The sequence below is a fragment of the Salvelinus fontinalis genome, chromosome 13 (assembly GCF_029448725.1).
Source record: "Salvelinus fontinalis isolate EN_2023a chromosome 13, ASM2944872v1, whole genome shotgun sequence".
Classification (NCBI taxonomy): Eukaryota; Metazoa; Chordata; class Actinopteri; order Salmoniformes; family Salmonidae; genus Salvelinus; species Salvelinus fontinalis.
Genome location: NC_074677.1, coordinates 26,541,272 through 26,567,277, shown reverse-complemented (window position 1 = coordinate 26,567,277; position 26,006 = coordinate 26,541,272). Strand labels below are relative to the sequence as shown.

The 26,006-nt window shown below is 42.3% G+C and overlaps 1 protein-coding gene across 4 annotated transcripts in view; it reads left to right on the top strand.

Annotated features, from left to right (window-relative positions):
- The window catches only part of LOC129868329 (polypeptide N-acetylgalactosaminyltransferase 10-like), an 85,298-nt gene that overhangs the window by 17,365 nt on the left and 41,927 nt on the right, over positions 1-26,006 (top strand). For 3 of the 4 annotated variants that reach the window (XM_055942214.1, XM_055942212.1, XM_055942211.1), the window contains exons 2-4: positions 9,894-9,999; positions 10,410-10,548; positions 22,150-22,316. In XM_055942214.1, coding sequence (XP_055798189.1) covers positions 9,894-9,999; positions 10,410-10,548; positions 22,150-22,316 — 412 coding nt within the window. Of the gene's footprint in view, positions 1-8,508; positions 9,083-9,893; positions 10,000-10,409; positions 10,549-22,149; positions 22,317-26,006 lie in introns of all 4 variants that reach the window. The other variant, XM_055942213.1, reaches the window with a different exon arrangement.

Here is a 26,006-nt window from a genome sequence, read left to right as displayed (position 1 = left end):
TAAATACTGTAGGGAGTCAAAAACAGGTATTTAAACCTGTTTGTGGTACTAGGAGTTGGAACCTGCATAAGTAAAGTGGAAATATTGTGTTTTCAAATGACTAGGGCCTTTCAAACCTTTACGACAATTCAGCTCAACAGTCTTCTTTTTGAATATCATTCTTGGGATTTTCCTTGGTTGCACTGAGCAGATATTTTAGGACTAAATTGTTAATGAGGGACTCATTGCCTCAAGACTCAAACTCACACCCGCCTTATTATTTTAGTATGCCGTATGCTGTATGTTGCATGAGGGTCTTTTGATTGTAAAAAGGAATGTTATATGAATGTACACTGAAAGAATATCCATTAGTTGCCACTTGCCAGTATGATGCTTTAGTAGAAATGGTGGGAAGTTGGGGTCCCTTTCATTCCATCGCTCTTGGCCCATCTGAAACCATTTGGTGTTATATCAAGATAATCTTGATCCTCTATTGTGGTGGCTCTTTTTGCAAGGTGTGTTGTGCTAGATATGATCTACTGACCTCTGGAGCTGCTGTACTTCCTCTGTGTCAGTGTACAGCCTGGCATGCAGGACCACACCAGCTCTTTCCCTCTCACCAGCTCCCTGTGTGTGTCCAAGCATTTCAGTGTGACTTGCCTTCAGGAGTATGAAGGCCACAACCCCTCCCACCCCTATTCTCATTTCCACTTCCAACAGACTGGAACAGAGAGAAGGAGAGAGACAAACCAAGATACTGAGTGTGCCTGTGGAAGGCCTGGCTGTGGCAGTGGATCTCTGTAGACACAGCCCAGCGGGGCCTGCATGATGGCTCCTGCTGGGAGCTGGGGCTGTGTGGCGGCCTTGCTAGGATGAAAAGACCTAAAGGGGGGGTTCTGAGTGCCTCACTGTCGGTCCCTGCCTATGGAATGTAGGCTTGGAACAACCTCAGTCTCACACAAGTCACTTTCTTCTTGGCTGAGCTCGGTTGACCTCATTTTGTGTCAAAGTTCACTGTGCCACACACTGAGAGAGGACTATAGCGTAAGGCCATAGTCTGTGTCTGTGAAAATGTTGAGGGGAGGCTGCTGATTGTATCTCAGGAGGGCATGACTGTGCTGCGTCTGATCCGTCTTCATGTGGGAAAGCAGAGCTTAGCCTTCACCCAGCAGGTGCTATGGAAACAGAAAGGCAAGTATTGACCGGCGGTTCTCTGATTCCCATCCTCATAGAGAATGCATGGGCAGTCCTTCTTTTATCAGGCCCCTGGTAGTAAGAGCTCTCTTCCAAATAAAGATAATCCAATAACACTTTTTCTCTCAGTCCTGGGGGATCTGGCTACGGAACTCAATCTGTTTACTAATCCATACCTCCCAAAGACGGTTTTAATTATTTGGATGCTATACAGGTTCTTCCCCTACACAATAGTTTTGATTCCAACTCAAGGATAGATACCTGCCCATCGTCCTCGCAAGCACGGCCCCGAACTCAACAAAAGTAATTATTGCCTTGAAAACCTCTGCATAATGTTAATGATTGCATTTCCGTTCAAGATTCCTAAATTGATTTTAGATTCCATTGTCTAAGCTCATGCTTAATGTCGGTGCATGCATACACAACTGCGAAATGAGGACAAACACAGTTTTGATGTAGACGTCCTAAAACCTAAGGCATATTTCTTGCACTTGTTTTTGAATAGTGATTGGTACATTTGTGGTGTTCTTCAGGATGAAAACCATTTCAAGCACACTGTTCAGATTCTCCAGACTTTCATGCTTCACTTGTGAAATCTGCTAGATGTGCGTTCATTTGGTACGAATGGACAGCATATACAAATCAAACAAGAGTTGAGTGCTAGCTTTGTTTGACAGGCATTCTATGAAGAGAAATATTAAGTTGTGTCCACGTCTGTAGTCCAACTGGTGTCTTCTGCAGCTTTACACATTTTACTGAGGACTACAGTGGTCCATCTTTCAGAGCTCCATCTTAACCTCTCTGGGATATGTGGGACGCTAGCGTGAAAATGTGAAGCACCAATGAAAATGCAGAGCGCCAAATTCAAATAAATTATTATAAAAATGTAACTCATGAAATCACACCTGCAATACACAAAATTAAAGCTACACTTGTGAATCCAACCAACATGTCAGATTTCAAAAAGGCTTTACGACGAAAGCACACCAAACGATTATGTTAGGTCAGTACATAGCCACAGAAAAACACAGCCATTTTCCCAGCCATTGAGAGGAGTCACAAAAAGCAGAAATAGAGATAAAATGAATCACTAACATTTGATGATCTTCATCAGATGACACTCATAGGACTTCATGTTACACAATACATGTATGTTTTGTTCGATAAAGTTCATATTTATATCCAAAAATCTCAATTTACATTGGCGCGTTACGTTCAGTAATGTTTTGCTTCCAAAACATCCGGTGATTTTGCAGAGAGCCACATCAATTTACATAAATACTCATCATAAATGTTGATGAAAATACATGTGTTATGCATGGTACTTTAGATAAACTTCTCCTTAATGCAACCGCTGTGTCAGATTTCAAAAAAGCTTTATCGAAAAAGCACACCATGCAATAATCTGAGTACAGCGCTCAGAGCCCAAACAAGCCAAAAAGATATCCGCCATGTTGTGGAGTCAACAAAGTCAGTAATAGCATTATAAATATTCACTTACCTTTGATGATCTTCATCAGAATGCACTCCCAGGAATCCCAGTTCCACAATAAATGTTTGATTTGTTCGATAAAGTCCATGTATGTCCAAATACCTTGTTTTGTTTGCGCGTTTAGTACACAATCCAAACTGACGACGCGCTGGCAGGTTCAGGCGAAAGTTCAGACGAAAAGTCATATTACAGTTCATAGAAACATGTCAAAATAAGTATAGAATCAATCTTTAGGATGTTTTTATCATAAATATTCAATAATGTTCCAACCGGAGAATTCCTTTGTCTTCAGAAATGCAAAGCTACCTCTCATGTGAATGCGCGTGACCAGCTCGTGGCACTCTGCCAGACCTCTGACTCAATCCCCTCTCATTCCACCCTCCTTTATAGTAGAAGCATCAAACAAGGTTCTAAAGACTGTTGACATCTAGTGGAAGCCTTGGGAAGTGCAATATGACCCCATTTCCACTGTATCTTGGATAGGCAAAGAGTTAAAACTACAAACCTCAGATTTCCCACTTCCTGGTGTAACGGCTGTCTAATGCCTCCTCCTTGGATGAGGAGGAGGAGTAAGGGTCGGACCAAAATGCAGCGTTGAATGTAGACATAATGGAATTTATTAAAGAAAGACGAAACACGAAAACTCTTATACAAACTACAAAACAACAAACGACGTAGACAGACCTGAACTTGAGAACTTACATATAGACACGAAGAACGCACGAACAGGAAAGACTAGCAAATGAACAAACGAACGAACGAAACAGTCCCGTGTGGTGCAACAGACACAGACACAGGAACAATCACCCATAAACAAACAGTGAGAACAGCCTACCTTAATATGGTTCTCAATCAGAGGAAACGTCAAACACCTGCCTCTAATTGAGAACCATATCAGGCAACACATTTAACCCAACATAGAAACCCATAACATAGAATGCCCACCCCAACTCACGCCCTGACCAACTAAACACATACAAAAACAACAGAAAACAGGTCAGGAACGTGACACCTGGTTGAATTTTTTTCTCAGATTTTTGCCTGTCATATGAGTTCTGTTATACTCACAGACATCATTCAAATAGTTTTAGAAACCTCTATACAAATCTACTAATTATATGCATATTTTAGCTTTTAGGACTGAGTAGCAGGCAGTTTACTCTGGGCACCTTTTTATCCAAGCTACTCAATACTGCCCCCCTGTCCCAAAGTAGTTAACACAGTTCTGTATTCCTCATAGTTCTGTATTCCTCATAGTTGAGTTAAACTGAGGGGGTAGACGAGGCTTAGTCTTCATCTTTCTGGATTGTGCGTTTGTTTAGACATCTGGAGATCTCTAGGAGAGCCAGTAATGCCAGTCCCATGCCAAGCATCACATTATCAAATCAAATTGTATTTGTCACATGTGCCGAATACAACAGGTAGACCTTACAGTGAAATGCTTACTTACAAGCCCTTAACCAACAATGCAATTTTAAGAAAAGCCCTTAAAAAAATTAAGAGATAAAAATAACAAATAATTATAGAGCAGCAGTAAAATAACAGTAGCGGGGCTATATACAGGGGGCACCGGTACAGAGTCAATGTGCAGGGTCACCGGTGTTGATGTAATAAGTACATGTAGGTAGAGTTATTAAAGTGACTATGCATAGATAATGACAGTGAGTAGCAGCAGCATAGAAGAGGGAGGGGGGGCAATGCAAATAGTCTGGGTAGCCATTTGATGACGTACCACAAGAAGCAGGACAACCAGAGAACCCAGAGCCAGAGTGTGTGCGTACCACAAGAAGCAGGACAACCAGAGAACCCAGAGCCAGAGTGTGTGCGTACCACAAGAAGCAGGACAACCAGAGAACCCAGAGCCAGAGTGTGTGCGTACCACAAGAAGCAGGACAACCAGAGAACCCAGAGCCAGAGTGTGTGCGTACCACAAGAAGCAGGACAACCAGAGAACCCAGAGCCAGAGTGTGTGCGTACCACAAGAAGCAGGACAACCAGAGAACCCAGAGCCAGAGTGTGTGCGTACCACAAGAAGCAGGACAACCAGAGAACCCAGAGCCAGAGTGTGTGCGTACCACAAGAAGCAGGACAACCAGAGAACCCAGAGCCAGAGTGTGTGCGTACCACAAGAAGCAGGACAACCAGAGAACCCAGAGCCAGAGTGTGTGCGTACCACAAGAAGCAGGACAACCAGAGAACCCAGAGCCAGAGTGTGTGCGTACCACAAGAAGCAGGACAACCAGAGAACCCAGAGCCAGAGTGTGTGCGTACCACAAGAAGCAGGACAACCAGAGAACCCAGAGCCAGAGTGTGTGCGTACCACAAGAAGCAGGACAACCAGAGAACCCAGAGCCAGAGTGTGTGCGTACCACAAGAAGCAGGACAACCAGAGAACCCAGAGCCAGAGTGTGTGCGTACCACAAGAAGCAGGACAACCAGAGAAGCCAGAGCCAGAGTGTGTGCGTACCACAAGAAGCAGGACAACCAGAGAACCCAGAGCCAGAGTGTGTGCGTCTGCATGTGCGTGTATGAGACTGTCTCTTGCATCCAAAATCTGGAACTCTGAAAGATTTGAGTTCTATTGTGTGACGAGAGCCCAAGCAGAGGACGCAATATCAACCCCAGCCCTCCTCAGTGCCACTCATAATCTGGTGTTTGTGAGATTAATGATGGACCACAGCTGGATGGAAATGAGGTTCGATTGTGATTCAGAGAGGGTGGTCCATAATCTTCAAATCCCTCCATTTACAGACCTGGCTAAGGTCACTGGGACCAGCTCTCTGATGCTCATCCAGTGAGCAGCCTCTGACAGCCATGCCAAGAAGCTGTTCTGTCTGTCTGACTGGATGTCTGACCAGTCTTTTGTTTTGCTAGTTATTTCAGCCCTGAAGTGTTATTTGCCTGTTGCAAATTATAGGCTGCTGCTGCCTTCCCATTTACTGATTAATGACAGGATGCAGTCAACACACACTTTACTTTGTACATAATATTTCCTCCCCACACACAGATACGATTTGCTAGGAACAGCCATCAGATGAGTAGACCATTAAAAGGGTACATTGAAGTTAATTAATGATCACTCAGCCTGGTAAAATGGGCCAATGTTTTTTACCTCTCTCTGCTTTTAGCCAAATTTGTGCTTGATTGCAAATGCATCATGGACCGTTACTTATAAAGACTGTGAGTGCAGAACGAGAGATACGTCTGAGCGTTGCCCTATTAGTGTGTTTGTGCTGTGCTTTGAATACTGATGGAATGGAAAAGAGCCTGTGTTGAAACGAGTTTCTGCCTGCGTGGAGTCTTCTGATGGTTTTGATTAGGAAGGTAGTGGACCTCACGCTGATGTTCAGCGGTGGAAAGGATGCTTGTTATGCCTTTGTATAGTAAGTCTGGGCCAGTGCACGCATAGTAGGATGAGTAATGCTAATGTGCTCTAATGTGAAAAGGGGATCCGACTGCTGTTGGGTAATGTAATGTTTGGTTTAATTTCCCTTACTTTAGTATTCAGTAGTTACAACATATTTTCTGGGTATGAATATACCATTGCTGGCATGTTTGTTTTCTTCTGAGGTCCACGGTGGAGGTCTGTCTTCAACTGAGTAAGAGGATATAGGAGGGCCACAAACCACCATTCTCTCCTTCTCTCATTATCTCTTTGGCCTTATCGCTCCTTCCAGCTCTGTTTATCCCCCCCCCCCCTCCCCCCCTCTCCCTCTATGTCTACCACCCCACCTCTATCGTTTCTCATCTGTCACTACACACACAGTGAAAAGTTTTCCGAAGCTCCTTGTCTTGTTTCCAAAGGTTTTGTTAGAGCAGCAAAGCCTCCGTGGAATATCATAACTCCGTGTTCTGAAATTTTTATCAAAAGGAAATGCTGAGGCACAATCTTGCTTCCGAGGAGGAGGAAGAAGCACAGATCGACTTGTCGGTCCTCGTCAGTGCAGAGGGGAAAGGCTCTCGTCGTGACATTTTGAGAGCGGCTCTCTTGAACTGAGGCTTGATCTCAGTGCCTGCCTCAGTACAGAAGTGTGACAGTGAGTCTAAGCTGGTGATTAATAAGGTTACCTGTCCGTCAGAGATTATTTTTCTCTGCTTGCTGTGTGTCTGTGAGGAGGAAGTAAATCTCAACATACAGTGGCAGTAGGGCCGTCAGATGCATACACAATGAGGCATGCAAAGCTTTTGAAGAGAAAGGAAGTATTTCACTACAAATCTATTATTGTTTTTAATTGCGTGTTTTCAATTGGTGTTTGTGCCAGTGAACAAGTGTCTGTTCTGCATGTAGCCTAGGCCTACTGTTATCAACCTGCTTACAAAGCTGATCTGTGGTCAAACTGATACAATGCCTCTGACAAGGATAAAAGCAATCTATCATAATGTAGGCCTAACCCTGTAACATAAGGCCTGTGTAATTTGCTGTGCAGTGAAATCATGTCATGATGGATTGGATCTATATTGGTATATACTGTACATACTGTAGCTTTTCACTACAGATGTAGTATCTTAATTAAAGACAGTTTGTTACAGCAGGAAAAAAGTCATCACATTTCCAGCAACAGGAAATGTGGATAAGAATTCAGACATTTTTGTATTGATTGAAATATGTTTTCTTAAGGGAAAAATCAAGTCTGATATTTCAAACTGGAAATTACAAACTTCAGTAGCCCTTTTAAAACTAAAATACACTACAAGGTTTACATTTTCTGCATTGCAGGAAAGTTATCTTGCAACATGGTGCTCAAATTAAGATCCAACATATTTAGGTTTCAAAAAGTGTGTTACATTGTTGTCTTGGCCTAACTCACTCCATCCGACACCAATGTAGAGCATGCACCTTTTAATAATCTTGTTCCAGATTGTTCAATTGAAGCTTACTTTTGTCAGCGTGTCTCTACCTTTTAGCAGCTCTGGTTAAGTGTTTACTGCCATTCAATGGGTTTGAGTGGCCTTGCCTCTCATGCCTCTCCCTCTGGCCAGGGAACATGTAGAAAAGGACTTTGTGGTGGAGGTGTGGTGACCTCAGGCCAGTGTGCAGTCCCCCAGGTGTATTGATGTCAGCTGTTTGACAAATAGATAAGTACACAGCTCTGACGTAACCTAACCAGGAGCACTACGACTCAGTACTATAGACTAATCCCCCCCCCCCCCCCCCCCCCCCCCCCACACACACACACACACTGCCCAACAGTTTAAACTTTTATGTAGGCCTTTGATGTATAATCGGTTTGACAAATAGGCCTAGACTAGATAGTAGTAGCCTACATACATACATTGCAAATACGGTGTACCCCAACCTCGAATACCAAAAAGTTGTATTTGTGTGTTTGTTTCTCATCACAGTGATATTCTTAGCAGACTGATTTGAGTAATTCATTGAGATCCATGCAATTAGGCTTCCCATTTGCATGAACAATGTTTCACTAATTGCAACCTCCCATTGAGCTAATTATTTCCCTATTGTGTTGTGATCCAAATTTGTGACGTCTGCCGCCTAAAAGGGATCATTTTTAGACCATGGACGATGACTTTGATTAATGGCCAAATCACTGCATGCGTTTTTCAATGGAGTAGAGAAGTGTGTGCGCTACCTACGTGAAAACGAGCATGTGCGAGCCTTGGGATTGATATTCTCACAGGGATACAAGCCTGAAATGAAATGTTATACATTCCATTGTGTGAATTTCGCAGCACTGAGTTTTTTTGTACTTTTCCTGCTATGTCTCCAAAATTCCTTGTTCTTCCATAGCTAAACCCAAGTGATGGATTGAATTGTACCTAGCTCATCTTTTCTGCTAGAGATTTTATGTGTAAGAAGGACCGTGTGTGTCTGTCTATTTCAGAGCGGTCCATTGACTCTAGTCTGACCCAGTGCTAACCTCACTGCTCTCTCACCTCGTGGCCGATGGACATCCTACCTGACACCAACTGTGATCCCTCCTCCCCTACCGAGATGGAATTGAGACATTGTGAAGCAGAGTGTTTCCCTTATATGCATTTAGCAGATATTTAATATTGTCTTTAGGCTAACTCTTATGTCTGAAATTAGTTTCAGGCTGACTGTTGTAGTTTGTTTCCCCTCGCTCATCAACTTTGATAGTCAAGAATATGTTTAGCATTATTCTAAAGGCCTACTGCAACACGTAGCATGTTTTAGTTTCCCTTACAGTAAATGTGATATAGTTATAGTAAATAAAACCGTCCTGTAACAGCTTCTTTTTACAAAGTTAAAGGTAAGAGAATGGTACCAACCTGCAAGGTGCGTGGTCAAGTTATTAACATGAACACCAACGCTAATAAATAGGCATAACACAAACTCGTCGCCCATTCATCTATCTGTGATTCATTCAGTAAGGAGAGCGAGAGAGACGCATTAGCGCCTGGCTGGGTACCAACTTCCTACACCGCATTGTCTTGGTAGGTTAAGTTGGGAATAGGTGTGGGAAAAAACTGTTTAAAAGGCTCTAAATACTTGATTTCAAAATTGTGACAAATGAGCAATGTAAAATACAAACATTTAGGAAAAGTCAGGGAAGGAGCAGGACGTTTTTTGTTGAGATTATTATTATTATTTACTAAATCAAATCTCAGTGGCCTTTGGCCTATGCCAGTTCTAGTGTTAAAGTCAAATTAGTTTTTCCATACTTGTGGTACTTCATTCCCATTTTCGACTTCTGCTCTCATAAGAACAGTTCTCAAGCCTCTAAAAAATGCTGACCAGCATTGCAGCACGTAAGGACCAGCTCTCACATTTAATTATAACTGATGGCAAAAAAAATCCCATAATGACTATTGGTAATGGTTGTGTGTTTGCAAGGTTCTCAGCTGTTGGGTAATGGACAACTGTTTATTTCCTTGTATGGTTATGTTTATGAATATGCTCTCAATGTGATGTAGATCTACTAATATAGCTACTTGAGCATCAAGCCTCACAGGCTCTGGTATAAGGGTTGCTGGTTAGTGAGGTGTCCTGATATGTGACCCTCTGTTCCCGGTGTGTGTTCTGCATGCGTGGATGCGTTTGACCCTCTGTACTGTATGTGTGTGATTCCCTCTGTGTGTGGGTGCATGTCCTGATGTTTGACCCTCTGTACTGTATGTGTGTGATTCCCTCTGTGTGTGGGTGTATGTCCTGATGTTTGACCCTCTGTACTGTATGTGTGTGATTCCCTCTGTGTGTGGGTGTATGTCCTGATGTTTGACCCTCTGTTCCTGTGTGTTTTTGCAGGGAGTAAACGTCAGGCCCCAGAAGGATGCCCAGGTGGGGCGGGACGGCATGCGGAGGAAGGACTGGCACGACTACGAGGCAATCAGGAGAGATGCTGCTCGCTCTGGTAGGACAGAACTTCAGGAAATCCCTCGCACACACTCACTCCCCTTTTTAGTTTGAGGTTTGAAGCCCACAAGTATACTGCAATAACAAATGATTCCACACAAGGCATTATATGTTTGTAGGAACATGAGCTTTTCAAATGTTTTGATTCTAGCACAACGACTGTAGGCCATTAAACCTGATGTGGTCGACAGACTGCAAGACATTTCTAATGTCCTTATGGTTCATTCAGCAGGTACTGGGATTTTAGCTGACACTAAGTGCAGGTACTTTCACTGTCTGTCAGAGGAAAGCAAATCATTACTGGCTAGAACACGACAACATATGGATGGACCAAGGCATTTCAACCTAAGTTGACATTATCTTTGCACTCATGTCTGTTCTGTTCTCTCTGCGCGTGTGTGTGTGTAGGTAACGGGGAGCAGGGTAAGCCCTTTCCCCTGACCGACACTGACCGGGTGGACCAGGCCTACAGGGAGAATGGGTTCAACATCTATGTCAGCGATAGGATCTCCCTCAACCGCTCTGTCGCAGACATCCGGCACCCAAAGTGAGTGTGTGTTTCTATTTTAATTTACCCAGCTTGTCAACTCCACATTCCTTCGAAAGGATAAGTATAGTTTAGTCACCGTTGTTTCTTGGGCCCGACCCGAAAAATCGGTTGACAGATATTATCGGCCGACATTAACCTTTCACATAAATATTTGTATCTGTCTTTATTCCACAGATAAAGCATTGATATTATACACATAGAATAAACAAATACGTCTGCTCATTTGCAGTCATTTTTTGAAATGTTCAATGGTTGCTTGAAAAGGGCGCTCTGAGTTGCTCATTGAACATAATTAAGCCCTAAGTAACAATGTGAGAGAGAGTTTGCATGGTGATTTGACGGTGAGTAGCTTGCCGTAGTCAGCGTATTTGAATATGTAAATAATCAAAAGTACACTTCACCAAGCAGCCAGCCCGGTCTTCATCACATTCTCACTTAGTTAACATTAGCTTAGCTATCTAGCCAGCAAGGTAGTTAGCCTAGCTAGCAATCTGTGCTACTTATATGCTAACACTGGACTGGCGCAAAAGTGAACACTGGTCCATGATACAAAAATAACACGATTACTGTCTGGGCCTATTATTTTAGACAGTGGGCTTATTTAGTTATTTTTCCAAAATATGCAATCGTCAAAAAAGCAAGACAGTTGTCGCAGCTCTATCATTCAGGCCATGGCTTGCATTCATGATGAGTTAAGAAGCTAACGTTACCAAAACAGCCTGCATAAACATTTTCAGTGCCATTTGCAGCTGCAATTTATAGCAAATACATGTACATTTTCTGTAAGAAAACATTGTCGTAATGAACAGCTAACCTGTGTCGTAACGTACGCTCATTGTGAGGTTGCCATAAAGTGTTAGTTTACATGACCTTTGACTGTAAATAATGTAGTAAATCTACTCGAGACAAATGCTGACGATGACACCTAGTGGTGACGTTCCGAACGACATGTTACTGCTTTTCAATGCTTATTTGTGACTCGCCACCTGGATTCGGTCTTATGTAACAAAATTTGAAGTGGTGTTTTTTTACATTATATAAAAGTAGACTCCGAGCTACAAAATGGTATATCATACACTGCATTTGAGGAACAATGGGAAAGTAATTCTGCTTTGAAAGTTGATCAACTTGTAAACTCACTTTTGAGAAAATCGCCTTTTGAATGTTTTGCTATCTAGTGAAGAGTTCTTCTTTGTCTACACCCATTCAGCATCGTTCACACCCTTACCCATCTCGTTTCGCTCTCGAAGTGCACACTTGACCCTCTGGCCGATGATTTGTTTACCTCTGGATAACATGAAAACAGCCTAACCAGCTCTGCTGGCAACAATTTAATTACGCTTTTGTGCAGACGTTTACTGACACCGGCCATATTCAACGGGTGTTGTACACACGTCACATCGTAACACTAGCTAACGAGCCAGCCAGCCAACGTTAGCTAGTTAAACAATAAACAGTGCCAACAATGACACAGTGCTGGGAGCTAATCAACCATGTTCAATGTTCACTAGCTAACATTAGGCTCTAACTGGAACAACAAACGGCTCTGGGAAACGAATAATAACGTCAGGTAGGGAGGCAGCCAGCTAACGTTAGCTTAAAATGAAGCCACTTTCTGTCAAAATTAGAAAACGTGTAATATCTGAATGTAACGTTAGTCTAACGTTAGCTAGCTATCTTACCTGTATACATCATTGTGCGTGGACGCGTCTCCCTGTCAGGAGTGCCATACCATGGTTGTTTGAAGATGAAATCCGGAGACAGGTGTTTCCTCCATCTCTTTAGCTATCATACTCTAATTCCGCTGATTTTCAGAACTTGATCCTCCAGAAAGTGGAGAGCCAAACGTATGCAGCTCCACTACACAATATATTTTTTTAAATCCACATTTGATAGGATTACCAACACAGACTGACAAGCTTCTATGGCAGACCAATCCGAACTCCTCTCTCGGCATGTCCAGCCTGCTCATTATCTCAGCCAATCATGGCTAGTGGGAAGGTTGCCAGCTCTTTCTGTGGCTTAACCAACAAGGCTCGTAATTTAACAATTGTATTTATATTTACAGATGGCATACATCTGTAAATGTTATTAACCTCTCCATAACCTCTCTGGGATATGTGGGACGCTAACGTCCCAACTGGCCAACATCCAGTGAAAATGCAGAGTGCCAAATTCAAATAAATTACTATAAAAATTTAACTTTCATGAAATTACACATGCAATATACCAAATTAAAGCTACACTTGTTGTGAATCCAGCCAGCGTGACAGATTTCAAAAAGGCTTTACGGCGAAAGCAAACCATGCTATTATCTGAGGACAGCACCCCAGCAAACAAACACAGACCATCATATTTCAACCCTCCAGGCGCGACACAAAACGCAGAAATAAAGATATAAATCACGCCTTACCTTCGACAATCTTCTTCTGTTGGCACTCCAATATGTCCCTTAAACATCACAAATGGTCCTTTTGTTCGATTAATTCCGTCGAATATATCCAAAATGTCCATTTATTTGGCGCGTTTGATCCAGAAAAACACCGGTTCCAACTCGCGCAACATGACTACAAAAGTTACCTGTAAGCTTTGTCCAAACATTTTAAACTACCTCCTAATACAACTTTTGGTATTTTTTTACGTAAATAATAGATAAAATTTAAGACGGGATATACTGTGTTCAATACCGGAGGAAAACAATGTGTAGCGAGCCTCTGTGTAACGCGCCTCTAACAAAGATTACACTTCCCTCTAGCCTCGTTCTGAACAGTGCTGCTTCTTCATTCTCAAAGGAAAAACCTCAACCAATTTCTAAAGACTGACATCCAGTGGAAGCGATAGGAACTGCAAGAAGTCAATAAGAAATCTTGATTCCCAATGAAAACTCATTGAAAAGAGTGACCTCAAAACAAAAAAAATCAGAATGGTTTGTCCTTGGGGTTTCGCCTGCCAAATAAGTTATGTTATACTCACAGACATGATTCAAACAGTTTTAGAAACTTCAGAGTGTCTTCTATCTACTACTATCTACTACTAATATGCATATCTTAGCTTCCGGGCCTGAGTAGCAAGCAGTTTATTTGGGCACGCTTTTCATCCAAAATTCCGAATGCTGCCCCCTATCCTAGAGAAGTTAAGGCACACGAAAGTTCACATGTTCAAGATGGCATTTCTGCCCAAAAATGCATTTTGATAAAAAAATATTTTTGACATTCAAGCGGCTCTCCTGTTAAGTTGTGACATTCTACATACGCCTAGTTTCCTAAATCTGGTCACATTTGTGAACTGCAGTTTCAGATTTACTTTGAGACTAAGTTTAAATCAATCTGGCCAGTGACTCTTTGTGGTGGTTTAGCATATAGAGGATCTAGTTTATTTTTGGTGGAAATCCTGTAAACCACAAATAAAATGTTCTTAAATTCAGTATATTTTTATATTTTGTTGAAAGAATCATTCAGAATATCTGTTTAATCCTTTCACACAAAAGTTGTATAAACCAAGGTCTGGTTTTTTCATTTCACCCCTAAAACAAAATATCGGCAGATATATCGGAAATCAGTGACTTTTGCCTCCCTAAAATGGGAATCGGACCCAAAAATCCCATATGGGTCGTGCTCTAGTTGTTTCACATGCCCCTGATGATGCAAAATGCATGTGAGCATTAAGTGGAAGGTGTATTTCATTAATATTTGAAGATGTAGCTACTTTCCTCATAAGCTATTAAGTATATTTATATGCACACTAATAATTGAATATTAAACTGATTGTGGCAGAAGGCCTAGTATGGCATTAGTCATCTAAACACCTTATTCTGCTTATCTTAATCGGTGTACGGTCAAAGTCGAAGTAAGCATACGCCAATTAAAGCGCCTGGTTTTATGAGCAGTCTTTCAAATGATTAGTACATGTAAACATCTTAATCAGCGTTCCAGTCGTGTATTTGATCAGTGCATGGGCCAGTACCGTTAGTGCAAGCCTCCCTCTTATGCGCGAGTGAGTTCTGGAAATTGAAATAAATTCATTAGGTCCTAATCTATGGACTTAACTGGGCAGTGGTGCAGCCATGGGTAGGCCTGCAAGGGCATAGGCCCACTCACTTGGGAGCCAGGCCAATCAGAATTTTCCCCACAAAATAGCTTTTTTATATACAGGAATACTAATCAGTTTCATCAGCTGTCCAGGTGGCTGGTTTCAGACGATCCTGCAGGTGAAGAAGCCGGATGTGGCGGTCCTGGACTGGCGTAGTTACATGTGGTCTGCGGTTGTGAGGCCGGTTGGACATACTGCCAAATGCTTTAAAACAATGAAGGTAGCTTATCGTAGAGAAATTAACATTCAATTATCTGTCAAGAACTCTGGTTGACATTCCTGCAGTCAGCATGCCAATTGCACACTCCCTCAACTTGAGAAATCTGTGGCATTGTGTTGTGACAAAACGGCACATTTTAGAGTGGCCTTTAATTACCCCCAGCACAAGGTGCACCTGTGTAATGATCATGCTGTTTAATCAGCTTTTTGATTTGCCATACCTGTCAGGTGGATGGATTATCTTGGCAAAGTAAAAATGCTCACTAACAGGGATGTAATCAAATTTGTGCACAAAATTAGAGAGAAATAAGCATTTTGTGCATATGGAAAATCTCTGGAATATTTTATTTCAGCAAATGAAACATGGGACCAACACTTTACATGTTGCATTTATATTTTTGTTCAGCATAAATAGTTTTCACATAGAAACTTCGTCCAAACTCCGAACCAAATGGTGTTCACAAAAATAACATGGGCACTGTGGTAGAACGTTTATTTTGTTAGATTTTCTGCATCTATTAAAAGTCCCATCAGGTAGCTTGATTTCAGATGATAATCTGATTTAGGGTTGGGTGTTATCCATATTTTCATACCGTCCTCCTCTTATACTGGGATATATACGGTATTTTATTTATTTTTATTTATTTTACCGTTATTTTACCAGGTAAGTTGACTGAGAACACGTTCTCATTTGCAGCAACGACCTGGGGAATAGTTACAGGGGAGAGGAGGGGGATGAATGAGCCAATTGTAAACTGGGGATTATTAGGTGACCATGATGGTTTGAGGGCCAGATTGGGAATTTAGCCAGGACACCGGGGTTAACACCCCTACTCTTACGATAAGTGCCATGGGATCTTTAATGACCTCAGAGAGTCAGGACACCCGTTTAACGTCCCATCCGAAAGACGGCACCCTATACAGGACAGTGTCCCCAATCACTGCCCTGGGGCATTGGGATATTTTTTTAGACCAGAGGAAAGAGTGCCTCCTACTGGCCCTCCAACACCACTTCCAGCACCATCTGGTCTCCCATCCAGGGACTGACCAGGACCAACCCTGCTTAGCTTCAGAAGCAAGCCAGCAGTGGAATGCAGGGTGGTATGCTGCTGGCTACTACCGGCTTAGTACACGAGGGGGCACATTAAAAAAAATATTTGACGCCCAATGTATATATATATCAGATTTCTAACAAAATTAGCACAGGTAATAGTGAATGTCAACAGAGGTTGCTAGCTAAATATGCTATCGAGCACAAGCGAAAATAAACTAATTGCAAAGATGGGCAATCCAGCTCATGAAGTTATACATAAACAGGTAGGAGCTACCAAATGTCATTTTTGGTGAGTTTGTACAATTTACAGCGACTGTGAACAAGCAACATTGTGCAAATTAACAAAGTTTTGACGTATGCTTTTTTGAAGGAAGAACAGTACTGGCTCTGGAGCAATATGTGTAGGCTACACACTGTATGTCTGGAGTCGCTAGGGCAATGAGTCTGCCTGTTCTGCTCTGAGAGGAGAAGATGGGCTGAGAACGAAGAAGAGAAAAAACGCAAGGAAATCAAGATGGTGGCATCTGTACAAATAACGAATCCAAAGGGCTTTGACTTCTCAAACACGTCAGAAAGCTGTGACAATATGATGCTCTGTCACCTTATTAATTAATCCACCTACTTAGATTAACTAGCAAATTAAAGTTAGGGGTCGTGTTAATACAGAATTCTGCGTTTTTCACACAGGAAACAAAGAATGCATAAGAAATATCTTGCAGATTTAAAATGCTTCTTATTGTAATTTATGCTCTGTTTAAGACAAATCTCGGGCTTCAGTTGCACTTCTCCACTCAGATGAGAATTCACTAACAGGCATTCTATCAGCAGACAGACAGCGCTCTGACTGATGTGTATCTACAAACAAATCCGTGACTGGCTCAACTGTTCTGTGGAACTAGGGTAAGCTTCATAATGTAAAATAAATAACAGATTTGATTGATTTAGGATCCCTATTAGCCAATGCCAATGGCGACAGGTAGTCTTACTGGGGTCCGACACATAACGAAAAAAACGTTACAATTTACTATATATTAAAAAATATTAACGTGTGTGCATCTATCAGTTACACATGCATTTCAGTACTTGCACACGACAATTAGGTCACATGGGGAGAGGCGTTGTGCCGTGATCAATGTTCATTCCAATTTTTGGGGGCACTGAGCAAATTTGGAAACTTGAACGTTGTGAGAATTTTGTGCAACTTCCGGCGCGCATTTACAGTGAACACTGAAGCAGTAGCCTTAGTTTTATTAGCTACTGTTTGAGCATAATGTAGGCCTACCAGCAAAACCAATGGAGCAAACCCCATAACATATTAACATGGAAATGGCTTTTGATTTCTATGATAGCCTACAGTAGCCTGTATGTGGTGTTCAGTGCAGTCCTACATGGCATAACTTTTTGACTTTGTCTGTAACACCATGGGCCAAATAGGTGACTGTACATTACATTGTGTTTATATGATGCAAGAAACCACTTTACAAAATAAAATGTATTATTATTACCATACAGAGAATTAGACAATGTAGGCTACCTGTCTGAAAATACAACACTTCCAATTTTTTTTTTTTTTTTTTTTTTAGACATACGCTTTTTACCTGACTGGCTTTTCAAAGACAGCTTGACATGTAGCTTACATGTTTTGTGCTCTTGTGGGAAGCAGTAACTCCCCATTGCTGACCTACAGTTGAAGTCGAAAGTTTACATACACTTAGGTTGGAGTCATTAAAACTTGTTTTCAACCACTCCACACATTTCTTGATAACAAACTATAGCTTTGGCAAGTCGGTTAGGACATCTACTTTGTGCATGACACAAGTAATTTTTCCAACAATTGTTTACATGCAGATTATTTCACTTATAATTCACTGTATTACAATTCCAGTGGGTCCAAAGTTTACATACACTAAGTTGACTGTGCCTTTAAACAGCTTGGAAAATTCCAGAAAATTATGTTATGTCTTTAGAAGCTTCTAATACCTCAATTGGAGGTGTACTTGTGGATGTATTTCAAGGCCTACCTTCAAACTCAGTGCCTCTTTGCTTGACATCATGGGAAAATCAAAAGAAAATCAGGAAAAACTTCAGAAAAAAAATTGTAGACCTCCACAAGTCTGGTTCATCCTTGGGAGAAATTTCTGTACGCCTGAAGGTACCACGTTCATCTGTACAAACAATAGTACGCAAGTATAAACACCACGGGACCATGCGGCCGTCATACTGCTCAGGAAGGAGACGCGTTCTATCTCCTAGAGATTTCTCCTAAATCAATCCCAGAACAACAGCATAGGGCTTTGTGAAGATGCTAGAAAATTTGTGGACACGACTGAAAAAGAGTGTGCGAGCAAGGAGGCCTACAAACCTGACTCAGTTACACCAGCTCTGTCAGGAGGAATGGGCCAAAATTCACCCAATATATTGTGGGAAGCTTGTGGAAGGCTACCTGAAATGTTTGACCCAAGTTGAACCCTTTAAAGGCAATGCTACCAAACACTCAATTAGTATATGTACACTTCTGACCCACTGGGAATGTGATGAAAGAAATACAAGCTGAAGTAAATCATTCTCTCTACTATTATTCTGACATTTCACATTCTTAAAATAAAGTGGCGATCCTAACTGACCTAAGACATGGTATTTTTACTGTGGGATCTTAAATAGACAGCTGTGTGCCTTTCCAAATCATGTCCAATCAATTGAAATTCCCACAGGTGGACTCCAAGTTGTAGAAATATCTCATGGATGATCAATAGAAACAGGATGCTCTATTTCGAGTCTCATAGCAAAGGGTCTGAATACTTATGTAAATAAGTTATTTATTTTGAATACCTTTGCAAAAGATTCTATAAACCTGTTTTCGCTTATTCATTATGGGATATTGTTTGTGGATTGATGAGGGGGAAAAAACAATTGAATCGTTTTTAGAATAAGGCTGAAAAGTAAGAAAGTGGAAAAAGTCTTTGTAGGGCTAAAAAGCAACAATACAAAATCAAGATCCCACAAACAACAGGTGGGAAAGGCTGCCTAAATATGATCCCCAATCAGACCATACAGACCTTATCCAGATCCTTCAGGTTTCGGGGCTGTCGCTGGGCAATACGGACTTTCAGCTCCCTTCAAAGATTTTCTAATGGGTTCAGGTCTGGAGACTGGCTAGGCCACTCCAGGACCTTTAGATGCTTCTTACGGAGCCACTCCTTAGTTGCCCTGGCTGTGTGTTTCGGGTCGTTGTCATGCTGGAAGATCCAGCCACGACCCATCTTCAATGCTCTTACTGAGGGAAGGAGGTTGTTGGCCAAGATCTCGCGATACATGGCCCCATCCATCCTCCCCTCAATACGGTGCAGTCGTCCTGTCCCCTTTGCAGAAAAGCATCCCCAAAGAATGATGTTCCCAACTCCATGCTTCACAGTTGGGATGGTGTTCTTGGGGTTTTACTCATCCTTCTTCTTCCTCCAAACACGGCGAGTGGAGTTTAGACCAAAAAGCTCTATTTTTGTCTCATCAGACCACATGACCTTCTCCCATTCCTCCTCTGGATCATCCAGATGGTCATTGGCAAACTTCAGACGGGCCTGGACATGCGCTGGCTTGAGCAGGGGGACCTTGCGTGCGCTGCAGGATTTTAATCCATGACGGCGTAGTGTGTTACTAATGGTTTTCTTTGAGACTGTGGTCCCAGCTCTCTTCAGGTCATTGACCAGATCCTGCCGTGTAGTTCTGGGCTGATCCCTCACCTTCCTCATGATCAGTGATGCCCCACGAGGTGAGATCTTGCATGGAGCCCCAGACCGAGGGTGATAATAATTCTAATTCTAATGATTCTAATAATTGCGCCAACAGTTGTTGCCTTCTCACCAAGCTGCTTGCCTATTGTCCTGTAGCCCATCCCAGCCTTGTGCAGGTATACAATTTTATCCCTGATGTCCTTACACAGCTCTCTAGTCTTGGCCATTGTGGAGAGGTTGGCGTCTGTTTGATTGAGTGTGTGGACAGGTGTCTTTTATACAGGTAACGAGTTCAAACAGGTGCAGTTAATACAGGTAATAAGTGGAGAACAGGTGGGCTTCTTACAGAAAAACTAACAGGTCTGTGAGAGCCAGAATTCTTACTGGTTGGTAGGGGTTCAAATACTTATGTCATGCAATAAAATGCAAATTAATTACTTAAACATCATACAATGTCATTTTCTGGATTTTTGTTTTAGATTCCGTCTCTCACAGTTGAAGTGTACCTATGATAAAAATGACAGACCTCTACATGCTTTGTAAGTAGGAAAACCTGCTAAATCGGCAGTGTATCAAATACTTGTTCTCTCCACTGTAGGTAGGAGCTAACAAATGTCAATTTTTTGGTGAGGTTAAACATTTACAAGTGAATGTGAATGAGAGACATTGTTCAAATAAACAACATTTTGAGGAATGCTTGTCTGAAGGAAGAGCAGTACTGGCTTTCCAGCAACATGTCTACACCCTGTTTCTGTGTGGAGTCTAAAGTGGCAAGGGCAACGGGCCTGCCTATTCTGCTCAGAGAAGAGGCATCTGACTAATTTTGTACTTAAGTTGCACTTCTAAACTCGGATGATAGTTTCAGCACACAGTGCTCGGACTTATGTAGGTATTTTTCTCTGGTAATTATCTTGGTGTAGCCAGCCTATTTATCTCTGGTGAAATGCAAGAGTAACTTAAAGCAAAACGTTAGCAAGTGTAGCTGGCTACATTCTTTCTATGATAGGCCTGAACATTAGAAATATGATGGCCATGCATCATTTTTGCAAAAAATACCTTGCTTTTTTAAATTGTAAGCTCATTTACTCATGTGGCTGCCAGCCAAGTAGCGTTGCACTTCTGTTTATCTGATGAAAATTAAGCTATTTTTTGCGGAATGTGTGGGGAAAGAAAACTAGTTGCACATCCCAAAAACACTGGTTTTCAGTATAGAGCACGACCTCTGTCAATACACAGCTGGACTGCTGGACTCACCTGCTCCCCTTTTCTCCAGTTGTGCTATTTACTAACAAACACGTGACTGGCTCAACTGTTCTGGGGAACTACAGTAAGCTTCATAATGTAAAATAATGTGATAGGTGAAATGAAGAACGCGATCTGCTTTATCTCCTAACGCTTTGCACAAGTTGACTGCAGGGTTTAGAAAAAGAATTGCTACAAATATTAAAATGTATTGAAAACTTCAACAACAAAAATATTCAAACGTATTGAAAAACCATCCTGTGGCTATTTCCAAATACCCCAGTATACCGCCTTCGCATATTAGGGAGCAATTAGCTATCTCACTCTCTCGTTCTCTTTGTTCCTCTTTCTCACCCTCTCTCCTGCTTTCTGTCTCTCGCAGCACTGTCTGTGGGACCTGGTACCCTCTCCTCTTTAATGAAAAAGTGAGGGATGATGAAGAGGATGCTGAGGCAGGAGCTTGGCCTTCTGACAACTGAAGTGCCACTGTGACAATCGGCTGTCAGGCCCATCACTCTGTGTCAGTTAGACCAATGAGGTGGCCACACCTGCTCTCCCATATCTAATCGGTGGACCTGTCTGCCCTGGAGGCCCGCTCCCGCGTGGTGACAGTCATGTTGTCACCAGCGGAATTGCCGAGTGGATATCTGGTCTTGATACATTCAATGTCTTTGTTTCGCTGTGACAGTATTCCAATGAAGGAAGCCACTAAATTCCATTGCTCTAGCGATACAATGCAAGGAAATGTGGGTGTGCTCGTAATTGGTCTGAGTTGTCTCAATGTTTTGCAACAAATTTGATTTGGGCTAGTGCTCTGCTCTAGCTCTCATTTTACTAATGAACCAGAAACTACCGCTTTCATTATCTGCTATGGTTATTTCAATATAGTAATCATATTATATAATATTGTGATATCATATCATTACTGTGTATCATTGCGTATGGTAATATTTGTGGGTCATGAATACTAGGCCTACATGATAATACTAAAGTATTGTTGATCTCTCCAGAAGATAACTTTTGTGCAACACCAGGGCCTGTCATCATAAAGAATCTCACACTATGGGTGATCTAGGATTAGTTCCCATCCGGCAATGTAATGTTATTCACTATGCTCTTAAAAGCTAAAACTGATCCTCATACTCAGACACTTTATGAAGACCAACCCTGCTCTACAGCCCCTCAGTAGTCACTCTAATTGCTTTTTGGCAATTGCTGTTTGTTTGTTGCTTATTATTTTATTTGCCTGTTTGTGTGTGTGTTTAGCTGTAAACAGAAGCTGTATGGGGAGAAGTTGCCCAACACCAGCATCATCATCCCATTCCACAACGAAGGTTGGTCGTCCCTGCTCAGGACAGTACACAGCGTGCTCAACCGCTCGCCCCCTGAGCTCATCGCTGAGGTCATACTGGTGGACGACTTCAGTGACAAAGGTACGCGCGCGTGTGTGTACTACCATTCAAAAGTTTAGGGTCACTTAGAAATGTCCTTGTTTTTTTTGTTCATTTAAAATACCATCAAATTGATCAGAAAAAAAGTGTAGGCAATGTGAATGACTATTGTAGCTGGAAACTGCTTTTTTTAATGGAATATCTACAGAGGCCCATTATCGTCAACCATCACTCCTGTGTTCCAATGGCACGTTGTGTTAGCCAATCCAAGTTTATCATTTAAAAGGCTAATTGATCATCAGAAAACCTTTTTGCAATTATGTTAGCGCAGCGGAAAACTGTTGTTCTGATTAAAGAAGCAATAAAACTGTACTTCTTGAGTTGAGTATCTGGAGCATCAGCATTTGTGGGTTTGATTACAGGCTCAAAATGGCCAGAAACAAAGAACTTCCTTCTGAAACTTGTCAGTCTATTCCTGTTCTCAGAAATGAAGGCTATTCCATGCGAGAAATTGCCAAGAAACTGAAGATCTCGTACAACGCTATGTACTCCTCCCTTCACAGAACACCGTAAACTGTCTCTAACCAGAATAGAAATAGGAGTGGGAGGCCCCGGTGCACAACTGAGCAAGAACAAATACATTAGTGTGTCTAGTTTGAGAAACAGATGCCTCAAGTCCTCAACTGGCAGCTTCATTAAATAGTACCCGCAAAACACCAGTCTCAACGTCAACAGTGAAGAGGCGACTCCGGGATGCTGGCCTTCTAGGCAGAGGTCTTCTGGCCAGTGTCTGTTCTTTTGCCCATCTAAATCTTTTATTTTTATTGTCTGAGATGTGGCTTTTTCTTTGCAACTCTTCCTAGAAGGCCATCGTCCCGGAGTCGCCTCTTCATTGTTGACCTTGAGACTGGTGTTTTGCGGGTACTATTTGATGAAGCTGCCAGTTAGCTAACACAACGTGCCATTGGAACACAGGAGTGATGGTTGGTGATAATGGGCCTCTGTACTCCTATGTAGATATTCCATTAAAAATCTGCCGTTTCCAGCTACAATAGTCATTTACAACATTAACAATGTCTACACTGTTTTTGTGATCAATTTGATGTTATTTTAATGGACAAAAAATTTGCCTTTCTTTCAAAAACAAGGACATTCTTAAGTGACCCTACACTTTTGAACGGTAGTATACATACATACATACATACATACATACATACATACATACATACATACATACATACATACATACATACATACATACATACATACATATATACATACATACAGTACCAGTTAAGTTTGGATGCACCTACTCATTCAAGGGTTTTTCTTTATTTTCAGTATTTTCTACATTGTAGAATAATAGTGAAGACATCAAAACTATAAAATAACACATGGAATCATGTAGTAACCAAAAAAGTGTTAAGTAAATGAAAATATATTTTGATATTCTTCAAAGTAGCCACCCTATGCCTTGATGACAGCTTTGCACGCTGTTGGCATTCTCTCAACCAGCTTAATGAGTAGCAAGGGCCAGCCCCCGAGAGCATACAGGTCGCAATGGTGGGTAGTATATGGGGCTTTGGTGACAAAATGGATTGCACTGTGATAGACTACATCCAATTTGCTGAGTAGAGGGTTGGAGGCTATTTTGTAAATGACATCGCCAAAGTCAAGGATCGGTAGGATAGTCAGTTTTACGAGGGTATGTTTGGCAGCATGAGTGAAGGAGGCTTTGTTGTGAAATAGGAAGCCGATTTATAGATTTAATTTTGGATTGGAGATGCTTAATGTGAGTCTGGAAGGAGAGTTTACAGTCTAACCAGACACCTAGGTATTTGTAGTTGTCCACATATTCTATGTCAGAACCGTCCAGAGTAGTGATGCTAGTCGGGCGGGCAGATGCGGGCAGCGATCCGTTCAAGAGCATGCATTTAGTTTTACTAGCATTTAAGAGCAGTTGGAGGCCACGGAAGGAGTGTTGTATGGCATTGAAGCTCGTTTTGGAGGTTTGTTAACACAGTATCCAAAGAGGGGCCAGATGTATACAGAATGGTGTCGTCTGCGTGGAGGTGGATCAGAGAATCACCAGCAGCAAGAGCGACGACATTGATCATTGATATATATATACAGAGGAAAGAGTCGGCCCGAGAATTGAACCCTGTGAAACCCCCATAGAGACTGCCAGAGGTTCGGACAACAGGTCCTCCGATTTGACACACTGAACTCTATCTGAGAAGTAGTTCGTGAACCAGGCAAGGCAGTCATTTGAGAAGCCAAGGCTATTGAGTCTGCCAATAAGAATGTGGTGATTGACAGAGTCGAAAGCCTTGGCCAGGTCGATGAAGACGGCTGCACAGTACTGTCTTTTATCAATGGCGGTTATGATATCGTTTAGGACCTTGAGCGTGGCTGAGATGCACCCATGACCAGCTCGGAAACCACATTGCATAGTGGAGAAGGTACGGTGGGATTCGAAATGGTCGGTGACCTGTTTGTTAACTTGGCTTTCGAAGACTTTAGAAAGGCAGGGCAGGATGGATATAGGTCTGTAACATTTTGGGTCTAGAGTGTCTCCCCCTTTGAAGAGGGGGATGACCGTGGCAGCTTGAATGAATGAGTAGGTGTGTCCAAATATATATATATATATTACTCACACTGTGCTGACTCACTCGCAGGCACCGGTATGCAAGGACTGAGACACACAAACAAAACGTACCAAAATGCTTCCTCAGTGTACAAGTGACTCATTTGTTTACTAGTGTGTCGGCTGTTTGCAGAGGGCTATCCTGTGGTCATTTATTAATGAGGCTCAGACTGCCGCAGCTGAGCTCTTCTCTTCCAAGCCCCTCTCAGCCTCCACCCTGCCTTCATCACACAATGTTTAATTCATCTTTAATTAGCTCCCGCTGCCACCGCCACCCTGGCCTCATTGACGGATGTGTTGACCATCTCCACTTTAGGAATTAATTGTTCAGTGCCTTTGAGGTAGGAGCAAAGAGATGGAATGACGTGGGGTCCTCACTGGTTCACTTAATGTTTTTATGAGTTTAATTCTTCAAAACCAATATTGCATTAATTTACATTACTGTTATCTTTTTATTTGTTGTGTGTCGGTGGGGAGGGATTAATCATATGGGTTAAAATCCCTGTGTAGGGCCTCCCGAGTGGTGCAGCTGTCTAAGGCACTGCATAACAGTGCTAGGGGCATCACTACAGACCCGGCTTTGATCCCGGGCTGTATCACAACTGGCCGTGATCGGGAGTCCCATAGGGCGGCGCACAATTGGCCTAGCATCGTCTGGGTTAGGGGAGGGTTTGGCCGGGGGGACTTAGCTCATCCCGCTCTAGCAACTCCTTGTGGCGGGCCGGGCGCCTGCAGGCTGACCTTGGTCAGTGCAGCTGGCTTCTGGGTTAAACAGGCGGGTATTAAGAAGTGCGTTTTGGCGGGTCATGTTTCGGGAAACGCATAACTGGACCTTCGCCTCCCAAGCCCGTTGGAGAGTTGCAGCGAAAAGACAAGATCGAAATTGGGGAGAAACGGGGGGGTAAAATACCACAAAAATATTATCCCTGTGTTGCATAATTTTTTGCCCAAACTTTCTCCTGGGATATTTCAGAATTCACTTTCTCTCTAGATAGAATATTGAGCATTACTTTGTTATAGGGGAGCGGAATATTCAAGGCTATAATGTGATTTGCAGTGTGCAGTGTCTTTGGTAAAGTACAGCC